The 14192-nt window shown below is 36.2% G+C and overlaps 1 protein-coding gene across 2 annotated transcripts in view; it reads left to right on the forward strand.

Annotated features, from left to right (window-relative positions):
* ELP2 (elongator acetyltransferase complex subunit 2) overlaps positions 1 to 14192 on the forward strand; it is a 40525-nt gene that overhangs the window by 14478 nt on the left and 11855 nt on the right. For both annotated transcript variants that reach the window (XM_063076480.1, XM_063076481.1), the window contains exons 9-17: positions 110 to 205; positions 1271 to 1371; positions 1578 to 1709; positions 4063 to 4212; positions 5013 to 5201; positions 7497 to 7566; positions 8063 to 8158; positions 8305 to 8362; positions 8988 to 9060. In XM_063076480.1, the coding sequence (XP_062932550.1) occupies positions 110 to 205; positions 1271 to 1371; positions 1578 to 1709; positions 4063 to 4212; positions 5013 to 5201; positions 7497 to 7566; positions 8063 to 8158; positions 8305 to 8362; positions 8988 to 9060 (965 nt within the window). The remainder of the gene's footprint in view (positions 1 to 109; positions 206 to 1270; positions 1372 to 1577; positions 1710 to 4062; positions 4213 to 5012; positions 5202 to 7496; positions 7567 to 8062; positions 8159 to 8304; positions 8363 to 8987; positions 9061 to 14192) is intronic.

Genomic DNA, 14192 nt, shown 5'->3' on the forward strand with positions numbered 1-14192 from the left:
CTGTTCCTTTTTTTTTTTTTTTTTGCATAATTGCAAACTGACTTGTTTATGAAAATGTTCTTTTTAGAAGAGCTTTGAGGACAGAATACCTTTATTGCTTTTGTTGTAGATGTCAAAATAACATTTGCAGTTACTCTGGAAACTGTGCTAGCTGGTCATGAAAACTGGGTAAATGCAGTTCATTGGCAACCTTCATTTTACAAAGGTAAAAAGAAAAATAAACACATTTTTCATTTCAGTTAAATCTCACAGAGTTTTAGCTGACCAGTTGAATCTGATAAGAATTCTCAAATATAAGGCATTTTTAAGTAGACAAAGTGTAGTACTACATTCCCGGTCTCTTAGACACTAAATTCTGTTGAAGATTGCACTCTTAAGTTGGAAATGTATGATTCCTGCCATGTTGCTGAAACCACCACACCCCCATTAGCTTTTTCTGTGAAGAGTTTCCACCAAGTCATTATGGGATTTAAGAAAAATTGACTTTCAAGCCAACTTTACTGGAAACTTTACCCTTGGTATATACATAGTTGGTAATACTGAGATATGTTATTTATGAAAAAGAAGACTCCTGCCCTTTCTTTCTTTGCCCTTAACCTCCATTTATGAAGTGACAGTTCTGTGCATGCCGAAGCTGGTGCTGGCGTATAGAGCTGAGCAAGGGATAGCCTCACATTCTTTCCCCAATCACTTCCCTAAGACAAGAATAGCAATCATTAATGCTCAGGTAACCACTATTCTACTCTTACTTTATGCCATATTTGCTACAATTACAAAAACAAGTAAATGAGACATTATAGAGACTAAGGACCCCTGCATATTCTTTCCTGAGCCTTTCCCTTCCATCCTTCCCTAGAAGCAACTACAGTACTAAATTCAGTGCATATCATTCCCATGTATGTTTTTATATTTTTATTACACGTTTGTATAGCTATAAACAGTTTTGTTTGAAGCCTATTAAAGCTTGATGTCAATATATATTTATCCTTTGACAACATGCCTTTTTAAGCTTAATGTGTTTTGGAGATGTATCCATGTTGATTCGTGTAGTTGTAGTTTACTTACTTTTATTGCATTATAGTATTCCATTGTCTGAATATACCAAAACTTATCTGTTCTTCTAATGGTAGACATTTGTGTTTGCCAATTTTTGCTATTACAAACAATGCTGCAGTGAGTGTTCTTGTAGTACCCCTGTTGATTTTTTTTCTGGTAATCTACAAATATGATGCTTGTTGATCACCTAAAGATATTAGTTTTTATTCTTTAGATGGTGTTCTACAGCAGCCAATGAGATTGTTGTCTGCCTCAATGGATAAAACTATGATTCTCTGGGCTCCTGATGAAGAGTCAGGAGTTTGGCTAGAACAGGTAAAAATGTGGATGTTTAAGGAACAAGAAATTGGGTTTTGTAAATCGTCTATTTAAATCTTGAGTCTGTATTCCTAGAGCTGCAGTTATTCACCCTTTGTATTTGTTAAATGAGTGGGAATTTAACAATCCCTGGAAACATTGGTTTCCATTGTGAGAAATGTAGACTACTCATTGAGAATTATTTTCTGTCTCTTATTGCATAGGTTCGAGTAGGTGAAGTAGGTGGGAATACTCTGGGATTTTATGATTGCCAGTTCAATGAAGATGGCTCCATGATCATCGCTCATGCTTTCCATGGAGCATTGCACCTTTGGAAACAGAATGCAGCTAACCCAGTAAGAAAAACACTGTTAAATAAAGTATTTCTGATCAAATGGAGTGAATCCTAAATGAAATCAAGCTAAATAGTGTTATTTTACTTATAACACTGTACAGAAACATAGTAGAGGTATTTAAGTTCAAGTGATATTTCTTTCTGTAGACATTATACTGTAGTTATACTAGGTAAGAAATTTGTGCTTTTCTAGTAAAAAAAGTACTTATTGGTACAGCATTGTTGAGAATTGTTGAAAATTGCCTATAGGTAAATTTTTTACATAAGTGAGCTGTATCCCCTTAAGCTATATAATTTTTTCATTGGTAGTTTTCCTAAAATGTTTAACTTTCCTGTCTTCTTGTAAAGGATGATATAATTGGATGTTTTATTGTTGGACCGCCAGGTACTTCATAAATAATGAATGAGTGAATGGACATTCAATCAATAAGTATTAGGAGCACATGTTATTTTGTGATGGAATATATTGATGCTGTCAGGGGTGTTGATATATGTAATTGTAAATGGCCCTCCAAATATTGGTCTTTTAGATATTATAATTTTTGGTTTCTGACATGTAGCTGTCTCTGCAGCATTCCTTCTCATACTTTATAATTTGCTTCTGATCTGTTGCTTTGGGTTTGGGGAAATTAGATAGCAGGAACGTAGTGGCTAAGAGCATAGGTCCTGGAGCTTGATGGCCTGGATTCAGATCTTGGTGCCTACCAATTACCAGCTGTGTCCTTGAGGACATTATTTAATCTCTGTCTCAGGTTCCTCATCTGTAAAATGTGGATAGAGATAGCACCTATTTATAGGGTTTTTATGGTGTTTAAATGGAGTTAATATTTGTAGAGTATAAGAAACAGGGCCTGTTACATACTGGATATTTTAGAGTATATTTTAAGTTAAATAAATAAATGAAAGAAATAACATTAGTGAAATGTGAGTCAGCAGATTCTGAATGTGCATTTGACAATTCCCTTTATAAAGTAAAAATTGATGGCTTTGCTTAACCTTTTGTTTGTGGGCTTTGTAATAGTTCTGTCACCTATGAGGTTTTGACTTTTCGATACATTGAGTGATTTACTCTTTCTCTTGTATCCTCCGTTTGGAGTTGACCTTCAAGATTGTTTCCATTATTAAATGAACCAGTGAATCATCAGCTATGACCCTTTTAAAATAAAAAGTATCTTTTAGGATAAATTTAGTTTGATTCTTAGCTGGTCTCTGAGAACCTTTATAGAAAAAAACATCAGATGAATAATGAACCCAAATTAGAAGCCAAAATTTCACTCTACTTGTGCTTATCATTTGACTTTAGATTTATAATAGCTACTTTACCAAGCATTGAGGATGATTTGTTTTGTAAATAGACTTTTTTTTAAAGAGCAATTTTAGGTTAACAGCAAAATTGAACAGAAAGTTCAACACATTCCCACACACCCTTGCCCCCACAAAAACACTGTCTCCTCCAATGTCAACATCCCACACCAGAGTGGTACATTTGTTACAATCAAGGGTGATCCTTTAAAAAGAAAAACAAGTAAACACTGCCTTTTATGACTGTTACTGTGGAAAACTGTACTGTTAGTCCAGAAGTGCTCTCTTGCTCAGAACTTTTTGGAAACTACCATGAGTGCTAACTTCAGAATCAGTTTTGTGTCACAGAAGAAATTAATATCATTTCTTTGTTGTAGCCTTCACCACTTGATCTGTTCAGAAAGATGCTCTGTGGACCAGGCATTGACATTTTCTTTATTTTGTTGTCATTATTGGTTTACATGGTTGCTGCTACAGGCTCCTCAGTAGATGGACCAACTAGGTTTGATGAATCTTTCTGTCCTCTACACCTGCAACTCCTTTTACTTACTAAAGAAAGTCATCAGATACACACTCAGACTCTCCCCACTAATTTTACACAATACTCTTCCTTTAACAAATACTCACATAGTATGTATGTAGTATGTGCCAGCATTGTTCTTCGTACCTTACAGATATAAACTCATTTAATTCCCTGTATGACCCTATGGGTTAGGTGTTATTATTATAATACTTATTTTGCAGAAGAGTTAATTGACGCACAGGAAGGTTAAGTAGTGTCTGGCTTCTAGGAGGCATCCAGTAAATGACGAATGGAATGAAATTTCCCGAGGTTACTGCTTGAAGGTTACAACATTACATTTGAATGACTAAGTTCGATTATGTTTGATTGGAAAAGCAGATAGTCAGATTTTATGATTCGATCTTGTATACATAGCCTTTCACCTTGCTAGGGGGCTTCAGTCTTTTCCATTAACAGACATGAGTGCTTTACTTTGATTGGTGGTGGTCTTTGATTATTTTGATATGTGTCATGAGCACTTTTATTGCAGAGAGAGTGGACTCCGGAGATTGTCGTTTCAGGACACTTTGATAGTGTCCAAGACCTAATGTGGGATCCAGAAGGAGAATTTATTATCACTGTTGGTACTGATCAGACAACTCGACTCTTTGCTCCATGGAAGAGAAATGACCATTCACAGGTACAGTGTCTTACTAATTGGCTGATCCAGTTTAAAAACAGCCATGAGCACATGAGAAGTGGGGCAACATTGTTAGCCATTAGGAAAATGCAAATTAAAACCTTGATGAGATGCCACTACACACCCCCTAGAATGGCTAATGTAAAAATACTGACAATAGCAAGTCCTGGTAAGGTTGAGAGTGACTGGAACTTTCACACATTGCTGGTGGGAATGCAAAATGGTATATATAGCCACTGTCAAAACAATAATTCCATTGTTGTCAACACATTTACATTAATTTCTCGTAGAAGTTCTGTTTTGTGTTGTAATTTAAGTTTTTTTCATTAGGAAGCATTATCAAGTCTACAATAAAAACTAATTTCTAATCATATAGCATTAGATAATAGTGGTTGAGGGCAGTTCTTATGCAAGAAAATTTTCAGTCTTGGCCCTGAGCTCAAATAATTGCAGTAAAACTTTACCACTGTAAGCCATTGAAGAGACTATGGGTCAGTTCATGAGGGCTAATTAAGTTTACCACTGATACTACTGCTTCAGTAATACATGATAGATTCAAATGAATGGAGTTGAGAACTTTGGGAGCAACAGTTATAGTCAATTAAAAAAATTAGTCAAATGATTTGGAGCGGTTTTCTTTGGCTCTTAGTGATTTGTTAATAGTACTGCTCAGTTGTTTTTTCATGATTGAATCTGCCCCATGGCATAGTACTAATTTTGCATCTAATATTTTTCTTGTTGAAAAACAATCTGGTTTTTGAAATGTATGGTCATTTTTGTTTATCCTATTTTAATACCAGGTGACTTGGCACGAAATTGCAAGGCCTCAGATACATGGATATGACCTGAAATGTTTGGCAATGATTAATCGGTTTCAGTTTGTATCTGGAGCAGATGAAAAAGTTCTTCGTGTTTTTTCTGCACCTCGGAATTTTGTGGAAAATTTTTGTGCCATTACAGGACAATCACTGAATCATGTGCTTTGTAATGTTGAGTATTCCTCTAAATGTTTTACTTTAATCTAGTCACTTCATTTTCAATTAAAAAAATTTTGCTTTAGGCTATAAATGGAGTATCATGAGTAGAAAGGAAGTCAGTTGTTTTTATTGGTTTGACAAACTTTTGTGCGCACTCTGGCGTGTAGTGATTTAAATATTAAAACCAGAAATTTTGTGTAAGAAATGAGCTGAAAACACTGAAAGTAGCATTGTAGTATTTTAAGTATTATAACTGTGTTAGGTACCAAGAATAAAACAAAATATAAAAGTTAGGTCCCATTTTCAAGGATATTACTATGTAGCTATAGTGTAGGGTCAGGGGACAGTGGAACTAATGTATTTGCAGTTACTAGATGATTCTAGTTAATTGCTAAATTTTGTGGTACTAAAGTAAATTTTATAGAAAGTGGTCTCTATTAGAGTCATGAGAACAGGTTTAATGGAACTTCACTTAGGTTTTGGAAGAGTAAATTTTTATGTTTATACTATCCTACAAAAGATTTGAGCTACTTATAAAAATACATGGATTATAAAAATAAAATAACTAATTTTGAAGAAAGGGAAATTCAGTAGGAAGATAGTTATGTTACACAGAAGGGCATATCATTCAGTCCTCTACTGGAGTTGGGTGACAAATTCGGTTCTGAGCTTGACAAGGATCTATGTACTTTGATAGGCAGAAGGAAGGAGAGAGAAGAAGGATGGCCAGAGCTGCTGGGGTACTGTTGGAATGAAAACAGTATAGAGGGAAATGGAGAGGGTGGGGGAAAGTCAAGTGATGGAGTCTCTTGAGAGGCAGGCACAATTCAGACTGTGGAGTACTATTGGAGGCCCCTACATAAAGGAAGTGATTAAAAGCATTTTGGAACACAAAGTTATCTGGGAGCTTAGAGACTGTGACGGTAGAGAAACCAGCACCAGTCTGGGTAAGACTGGAGAAGAAAGTGGCAGTCACTTGAACTGAGTGCCCAACTAAATTTCCTGGAGTGTATACTCAGCACTACATGCCACAGGGTTTCTTGATGATGTGAAGAGGATTTAAGATTCTGTTCTGCTGTTTCTAATAATATTCGACAATGGGAATGAGATCAAAAGGAGGTCTCAATTGTGACTATTATGTGAGGGTACTTCAAAAAATTCACGGAAAGATTAATGTTATCTTTCAATTCTGTTTTTCCACAAACTTTGAAGTACCCTCATATAGAGCTAAACATATGGAGGTGGGAGAGCAGTTAGTGTTAGGATCTCTTGAGTTCTAGGGATTCAAATGGGGTTTTAGGATTCCATGAGAAGCTTGTTCCCAGGTATACTCAGCTCCGTGTCCTAAGATACAGGCATCCTGTAGACTAGAAAGCTTATTGCCCTCTTTTGGATTTTCCTCCCATATTAAATGTTGGAATAGGTAGGTAGGAATGCTTCTTACTGCTCTTTTCCATGCATTTTATTTTTATTGGTTTCTGAGATAAAGAATGCAGTTTCTTTCTTTTTTTTTTGTCTTTTTCGTGACCGGCACTCAGCCAGGGAGTGCACCAGCCATTCCTATGTAGGATCCGAACCTGCGGCGGGAGCGTCGCGGCGCTCCCAGCGCCGCACTCTCCCGAGTGCGCTACGGGCTCGGCCCAAGAATGCAGTTTCTTGTGTCCTGGGTAGCCATTCTTCACGGTGGTTTACATTCTTGTCGCTCATTTTTGTGTCTAGTTCCAGCCCCTGTATTGAAGTCTAAATTGTGAGAATCACTCTTAGCATACAGGCATGTGCCAGTTTTGATGGATAGCCTGTAGTTTCACATGTAATAATTTGATTGATATAAATGGCAGAGTCTAAGCAGATTATTGCCTCTTCAGATGGCACTCTTACAAAGTTTTAAAATATTTAGTTATTTAAATATGTTTAATAGAAATACTATGATTGTGCCTTTATGGGAGACATATGTGTTTACATGAGCATCAGGAATGTGCTTGTGAGACTGTCTTGGAAATGGAGCTCTGGGCTTTCCATTTTTAGCCCATTGCATTCCTTGTCAAAACCTGAAACCCATTGAGATGTTAGGGTTGGATGAGCTCTAATGGATGAGAGGATGCCTGACTTTATGGTTTGGGTGGGGATGTGGGCTAGGTAGGGCTTAACATCGCATCTGTTGGTTCAAGAAGTAGAGGTGTGGGCAGACATCCACACAAGATAGTCTGTAAACTGTTTCTCAGCATTTATGAGCACAACTTTTGGTAGTGCTTGAGGTAACAGTAACCTTTAGTGTTTAGAACTTATATATCATATTTTTTATTCCAGCAAGACAGTGATCTTCCAGAAGGAGCTACTGTCCCTGCACTGGGATTATCAAATAAAGCTGTATTTCAAGGTAAGGATTTAGTGTCTAAAATTATCGAATCCATAGTCATTCTTAAAACCTAGTTACACATTTGTATAATGTATACCTAATGTTTGTTACAGCTGATTTTTTTTTTTTTAAGTCACAATACATGTGTCTAGTCCGTCAAATATTTCATGTGAGAAGTACTCCATGTACACACTTTCACAGTGTATTTCATTGAAGACAGATGTTAACTTAGGTGGGTAACCTAAGGAATCTGTTGCGTAGTTTAAACAGTTTGGGAAGTGTTAGGTCAAAGAAAGTGAAATCTTTATGTAATTAATCAGTGCTCCAAGGAACACATTTGGAAAATACTGGAGTAGTGGAAATATCCTTGGCTTTGGAATCACGTGGAGACAGCTTTGAATTATACCACTTTGGACTGCCACTGTTTTTTTATCTGGTGGCCTTAGTATTAAGTCAAGTGTAGGAGACATAAAGATAGTGACTATATTCATGATGTTAATGTGTTTCTTTAAACTAGGAGATATAGCTTCTCAGCCGTCTGATGAAGAGGAGCTGTTAATTAGTACTGGTTTTGAGTATCACCAGGTGGCCTTTCAACCTTCCATACTTACTGGTAAGAAGTGGCAGATATATGATTTACTAAAACTACTAATACACAGTGTGCTATCTGGCTGCTGACCAAAATAAGTGCTATAGAATTCACTCTTTTATTTGGATGAAAATAGAAAAAATAATTATAGTACTATAAATTTGTTGTAGAACCTCCCACTGAGGATCATCTTCTGCAGAATACTTTGTGGCCTGAAGTTCAAAAACTGTAAGTTAAACTGTACTTAGCTCTTTGGTCTGATTTTGTCATAACTTGAACTCCCCCCCCCCAAAAAAAACTTGATTTTCTCCTTTGCCTCCCTGCTACGTACATTTTTTCTCCTGCTCTATAAATCTTTTAGTGGCTTTCCACAAGGGGTGAGAATCAAGCATCATTTTGACTTTTATATTACTGTTTATTATATTTATTAAGTTTTTTTATTGATCTTAATTTTTGAAGTTAGAGGGGCATAACAATATAAAATTTTCCTTTTTTAAGAAGACTTTTAAGATTAGTTATTCTAACTGGTCATTTTGTCTTTGATGGTTGCCTATCAGAACCTTTCCATGGTTTATTGTTTGTTGTACTGACTGGATGGGGTAGGAGGTGAAGATTTGTATGATAATCTTATTGTTTGAATGAATTGCCTCACTTCTAGTAAGCGGACATTTTTCTCCAGTCTCCCTGTTTTTTCCCCAGATATTTGCCTAGACAAAAATGTAATGTTCCTTAAAAGAGTAGTATGTTAGCTGGAGAGATTGATGTTATTCTTTTCACTTTTTAAAATTTGCCGCGTGAGAATAGGTGCATTTACTAATATAGAGGTTGTACATTTTCTCTTTTTAAATTTTAGATATGGACATGGTTATGAAATATTTTGTGTTGCTTGTAACAATTCAAAGACTCTGCTTGCCTCAGCATGTAAGGTAGGGAAATTTACTTTTGATTGTCCTCAGTCACAGGTTATTTGGGTCATCAGGCTCCTGCAAGTTTGATAGTGATTTAGGCAGAACTCTACATGAAAGGCTGCTGATGCCTGCTTTTTCTGAATCTTACTTTCTCAATTTCTCTTTCCTTTTGTCCCTTAGAAAGCTTGCAATTGCATTTTAAATCTATTTCAGCTGCACATTTTTGTTCTTAAATACTTGGTTTGAGCTGATTTATACCCCCTGCACAAAATGATTTAATCAGGTATCTTAAAACAATACCTAAAAATGTGGTAATTTTAAGTAACTGGAGTGCTGGAAACAGGAATGAGAAGGTGAAGCCTGGAGTGAATTCCATCAGACTTTTTTTTTGAGGTCACTCTTGGCAGTGTCCTAAGTGAATGGAGTCCCTTAGCCCATGACAAGGTGAAGAAGGGTGATGGCAGATAAGTTAGCCACCACAGCACATGGTACCGCAGAATAGTGCACTTCTGCAGTTGCTGATGAGGATGATCTGGAACTCATGATTCAGTATTTATCCGTATTTAGGGAGGATTGTCTGAAGGCTCTGAAAACTACACATTCCTCCACATTTTCTAAAATTTATTTACTTGTTTTAAGTATGGTAAGGAGAGCTTCCCGCTTGGATGGGCTCCTGTGTCCCTGCTTTTGCTGTGGATTCTTGCCACTGATCTGCATTTAGAGACATAAGAAATATAGCCGTGTTCCCCCTACTACATTCCCCTAGCCCCCACTTGTCCATTCTGTGAGGATGATACTGAGTACTTCTTTCTATACAGGGTCCTTTGAGAAGAATGGGGCTTAGTCCTCTTGTGGCTGTGCTTCTACTAACATGCTAATTTGTTTTTAGCTTAAGGCAGTGTCAGTCGTGTATTTGATTATTTTTCACTTTTCAAGTTGTCTCACTTGTAGCAAGTATGTGCATCTTTCTTTTAAACTAACATTTTTTAACAACTTTTCTTTTGTTTTTTTTTTTAAAGATGACCAGTAAGGCGATCTTAACCCTTGACTTGGTGTTGTCAGTACCACACTCTCCCAAGTGAGCCACTGGCCGGCCCCTTAACAGCTTTATTTAGGTGTCATTAGCATACAATAAATTGCATGTTTAATGTGAACAATTGGGTAATTTTTAACATGTTTATACCTGTAAAATCATCACTACAGTCAGGATAATGAACATATCCATCAACTCCAAAATTTCCTTTGCCCCTTGCTAGCTCCTCTTTCCTGCCCCCTCCCTACCCCCTCCTGCCTCCATTTTTTGGAAACCACTATAGGTGCTTTTTTTCCCCTTTAATTTTATATAAATGGAATAATATAGTATGCACTCTACTTTTGGTCTGACTTCTTTTATTCATCATAATTGAGTATTTGAGGGCCGGCCCGTGGCTCACTCGGGAGAGTGTGGTGCTGATAACACCAAGGCCGCGGGTTCGGATCCCATATAGGGATGGCCAGTTAGCTCACTGAGTGAGCGTGGTGCTGACAACACCAAGCCAGGGGTTAAGATCCCCTTACCAGTCATCTTTTAAAAAATAAAATTTAAAAAAAAAGTTGAGTATTTGAGATTCATCCATGTTATTGCATGTATTGATAGTTCATTCCTTCTTATTGCTGAGTAGTTTTCCCTTGTACAAATGTACCATAAATTGTTGATCCATTTACTTATTAATGGACATTTGGATTGTTTTCCAATATTTGATTTTTACCAATAAAGCAGTTATGAACATTTATATGTAAGTCTTTTCATGAATAAAGGCTTTCATTTGTCTTAAGTATACACCTATGAGTGAAATTGCTGGATGAAATGGTAGATACATATTTAAATTTTAAGACACTGCCAAACTATTTTCCAAAGTAGTTATACATTTTACCACCCTACCAGCAGTGTATTAGATATCCAGTTGCCTTATACTTTCATCAGCACTTGGTATGGTCAGTCTTTTTAACTTTAACCGTTCTAGTAGGTGTGTAATAGCACTTTGTGGCTATAATTTGCATTTCTCTAGTGACTGCTGATGTTGAGCATCTTTTCATATACTAATTTTCCATCCATATATCTTTGGTGAAATTTATCTGTTCAAACGTTTTACCCATTCCTTTATTGGATTGTTTTCTGATTACTGAGTTTTGAAAAGTTCTTTATATACTGTGGATACAACTTTATCAGATATGTGCTATGTAGATAATTTTTCCCAGTGGCTTTTCATTTCATTCTCTTAACAGTGTCTTTCAAAGAGCAGGAGTTTTATGTTTTGGTGAAGTTCAGTTTATCAATTTCTTTGGTATTGGGTTGTGTCTTTTGTGTTGTATCTAAGAAATCTTTGCCTAACTCAAAGTCACAAAGGTTTTCTGCTATGTTTGTTCTAGGAGTTTTACAGTTTTACATTTAGACCTATAGATACATTTTAAAATTAATTCGTGTATTTAGCGTGGAATATAGATTAAAGTTGATTTTCTCTCGTGGAAGTCCAGTTGTTGCAGAGAGAGTTCCTTTGCACCTTTGTCAAAAGTCAGCTGTCCATATATGTATGGGTCTATCTCTAGGCTCTGTTCTGTTCCATTGATCTTTTTTGGCATGATGCCAATATGTGGGGTATACATAAAGCAAATATATTTCACAGGGCCTGGTTTTCCAAAGCCTTGCAGTCCCAAATGTTAACCAAAAGACAGGAAATTTTCCCCAGGCTGTAGTCTCTGTTGTAAGATAAAGAATTGTAACAGCAAGGTTGCTGGCTCAAATATAGACAGGTTCCTGATTGATATGTAAAGATACTGGGAAATTGCTGTAAGAAGAGAATGTTTGCTAAAATCAAGCTTTTGTTGGTGGATCGACTTAACGTCTTGCAAATTGCATTATGGAATGTCACCTTGTTTGTCTCACTGAATGTTACCAGCTTCTATTGTTAAACTTGTTAAACTACACATAGCAAAAACCCCACCAATGTAACTCTTCCTGTAACTTCCTGGTCTGGAGAATAAATGCGGGAAGAGAACCCCAATTCATGGTTAATTTCCAAAATGGAAGGAATGCCTCTCTTTTGAGGGTTCTGGGAGATTAACCCCTTGAGGGGCTTCTCACTGCTCGGAAGAGATGGGCTTTTAATAATCTTTGGCCACTCCATCACCCAGGGGGAAAGGAGTAACAAATCCGTGGGAGGCAAAGCAACACCAATACCATGCTCTCTTAGTAACTATAGTTTATGATAAGACATTGAAATTAGGAAGTAATTGTCTTCCAGCTTTTTTTTTACTTTTCAGCTTCTTTTTGGCTATTCTAGGTCCTTTACTTTGCATTTTAGAATCAGCTTGACTTTCTACAGAAAATACTTGCAGGAATTTTGATGGGGATTGCATCAAATTTATAAATCTCTTTGGGGAAAATTTTAACAATATTGAGTATTTTAACATGTGAATGCAGTATGCTTTTCATTTATGTAGGTCTTTAATTCTTCTCAGTAATGATGTTTTTTTTTTTTAAAAAAAAACCAAACTTTTATTTTGGAATAATTTTAGATGTAAAGAAAAATTAGAAATTAGTATCTAGAATACCCATCTACTCCTCACCCAGTTTTTCCCAGTCTTAACATCTTATCATTATTAGGAATATTTTGTAATTTTCAGTGTGAAGCCTTGTACATATTTTGTCAGATTTATCCTTATTTCATTTATTTTTATATGACTGTTCATTGCCTATGTATGGAAATACAGGGGTGCTTTTTGTATATTATCTTGTATCCTGAAATTTTGCTGAACTCATTTGTGAGTTCTAGTAGCTTTATTGTAGATATCATAGGATTTTCTGCATAGGTGCTTGTGTTGCCTCTGAATAAGGAAAGTTTTATTTCTTCCTTTCCCATATGGATATCTTAACTTTTTTTGTTTTTCAAGCTTTTTTTGGCAACTGCCCAGTAAGGGGATTTGACATTGGTGTTATAACACTGTGCTGCTCTAACCAACTGAGCTAATCACCCAGCCCCTTGGTGTCTTAATGTTGAATAGAAGTGGTGACAGCATAAATCTTCACCTTGGTCCTCATATCAGGAACAAAACACTCAGTCTGTCCATTAAGAATGATGTTGCTATAGCTTTTCCGTAGCTCTTCATTATCTGCTTACAGAAGTTCCCTGCAATTCCTAGTTTTCTGAAAGTCTTTTTTATCAGGAATGGATGTTAGATTTTTGTCAAACCTTTTTTTTTTGGTCTACCTCCTTTTTTGTTTATTAATATATTGTATTACATTGAGTTTTCAAATAATAAAACAACTTTACATTCCTGGAACCAAACAATTTGCTAAAATTTTAAGAACTTTTATATATAGTTTGTGAGGAATATTGCTCTGTAGTTTTTTCCCCTCGTAATGGTTTTATCTGGTTTTGGTGTCAGTAATACTAGCCTCATAGAAGTTGTATTTGTCTGTTTGTGTTGCTTATAACAAAATACTTGAAATTGGGTGATATATAAGGAAAACAAAATTTATTGCTTATAGTGTCTGAAGCTGGGAAGTCCAAAGTCCATCTGGTGGTGGTGACAGTGACCCAGGGGTCTCCCATTGCAAGATAATGGAAGCAGAGAGAGAGAAAGACAGACTATCCTCTTCTTTTTTTTAATTGTTTTTTTTTTTTTTTTATTTTATTTTGTCAATATACAGTGTGGTTGATTATTGTGGCCCATCACCGAAACCTCCCTCCCTCCTCCCTCTCCCCCTTCCCACCCAACAATGTCCTTTCTGTTTGCTTGTCGTGTCAAATCAAGGAATTGTAATTGTTATGTCTTCTTCTCCCCCGTTTTTTTTGTGTGTGTGTGTGTGTGTGTGTGTGTGAATTTATTTATTTATTTTTATCTCCCACCAATAAGTGAGAACATGTGGTATTTGTCTGTGCCTGACTTGTTTCACTTAATATAATTCTTATTCTCTTCTTTTAAAGCCCTCAGAACCACACCATTTTTAATTTGTTCACTGTGGCAAGGTCCTACAATCTAATCACATCTTCAAGGCTATACCTTTCAATTACCATAATAGGATTTCCCACCCTCTTAACAGTCACAGTGGGGACCAAGTTTCTAATACATAAAACTTGGGGGTTATGATTCAATTCAAGCTTCTGTGA

This window comes from Cynocephalus volans, chromosome 13, assembly GCF_027409185.1.
Source record: "Cynocephalus volans isolate mCynVol1 chromosome 13, mCynVol1.pri, whole genome shotgun sequence".
In the NCBI taxonomy this organism is placed as follows: domain Eukaryota; kingdom Metazoa; phylum Chordata; class Mammalia; order Dermoptera; family Cynocephalidae; genus Cynocephalus; species Cynocephalus volans.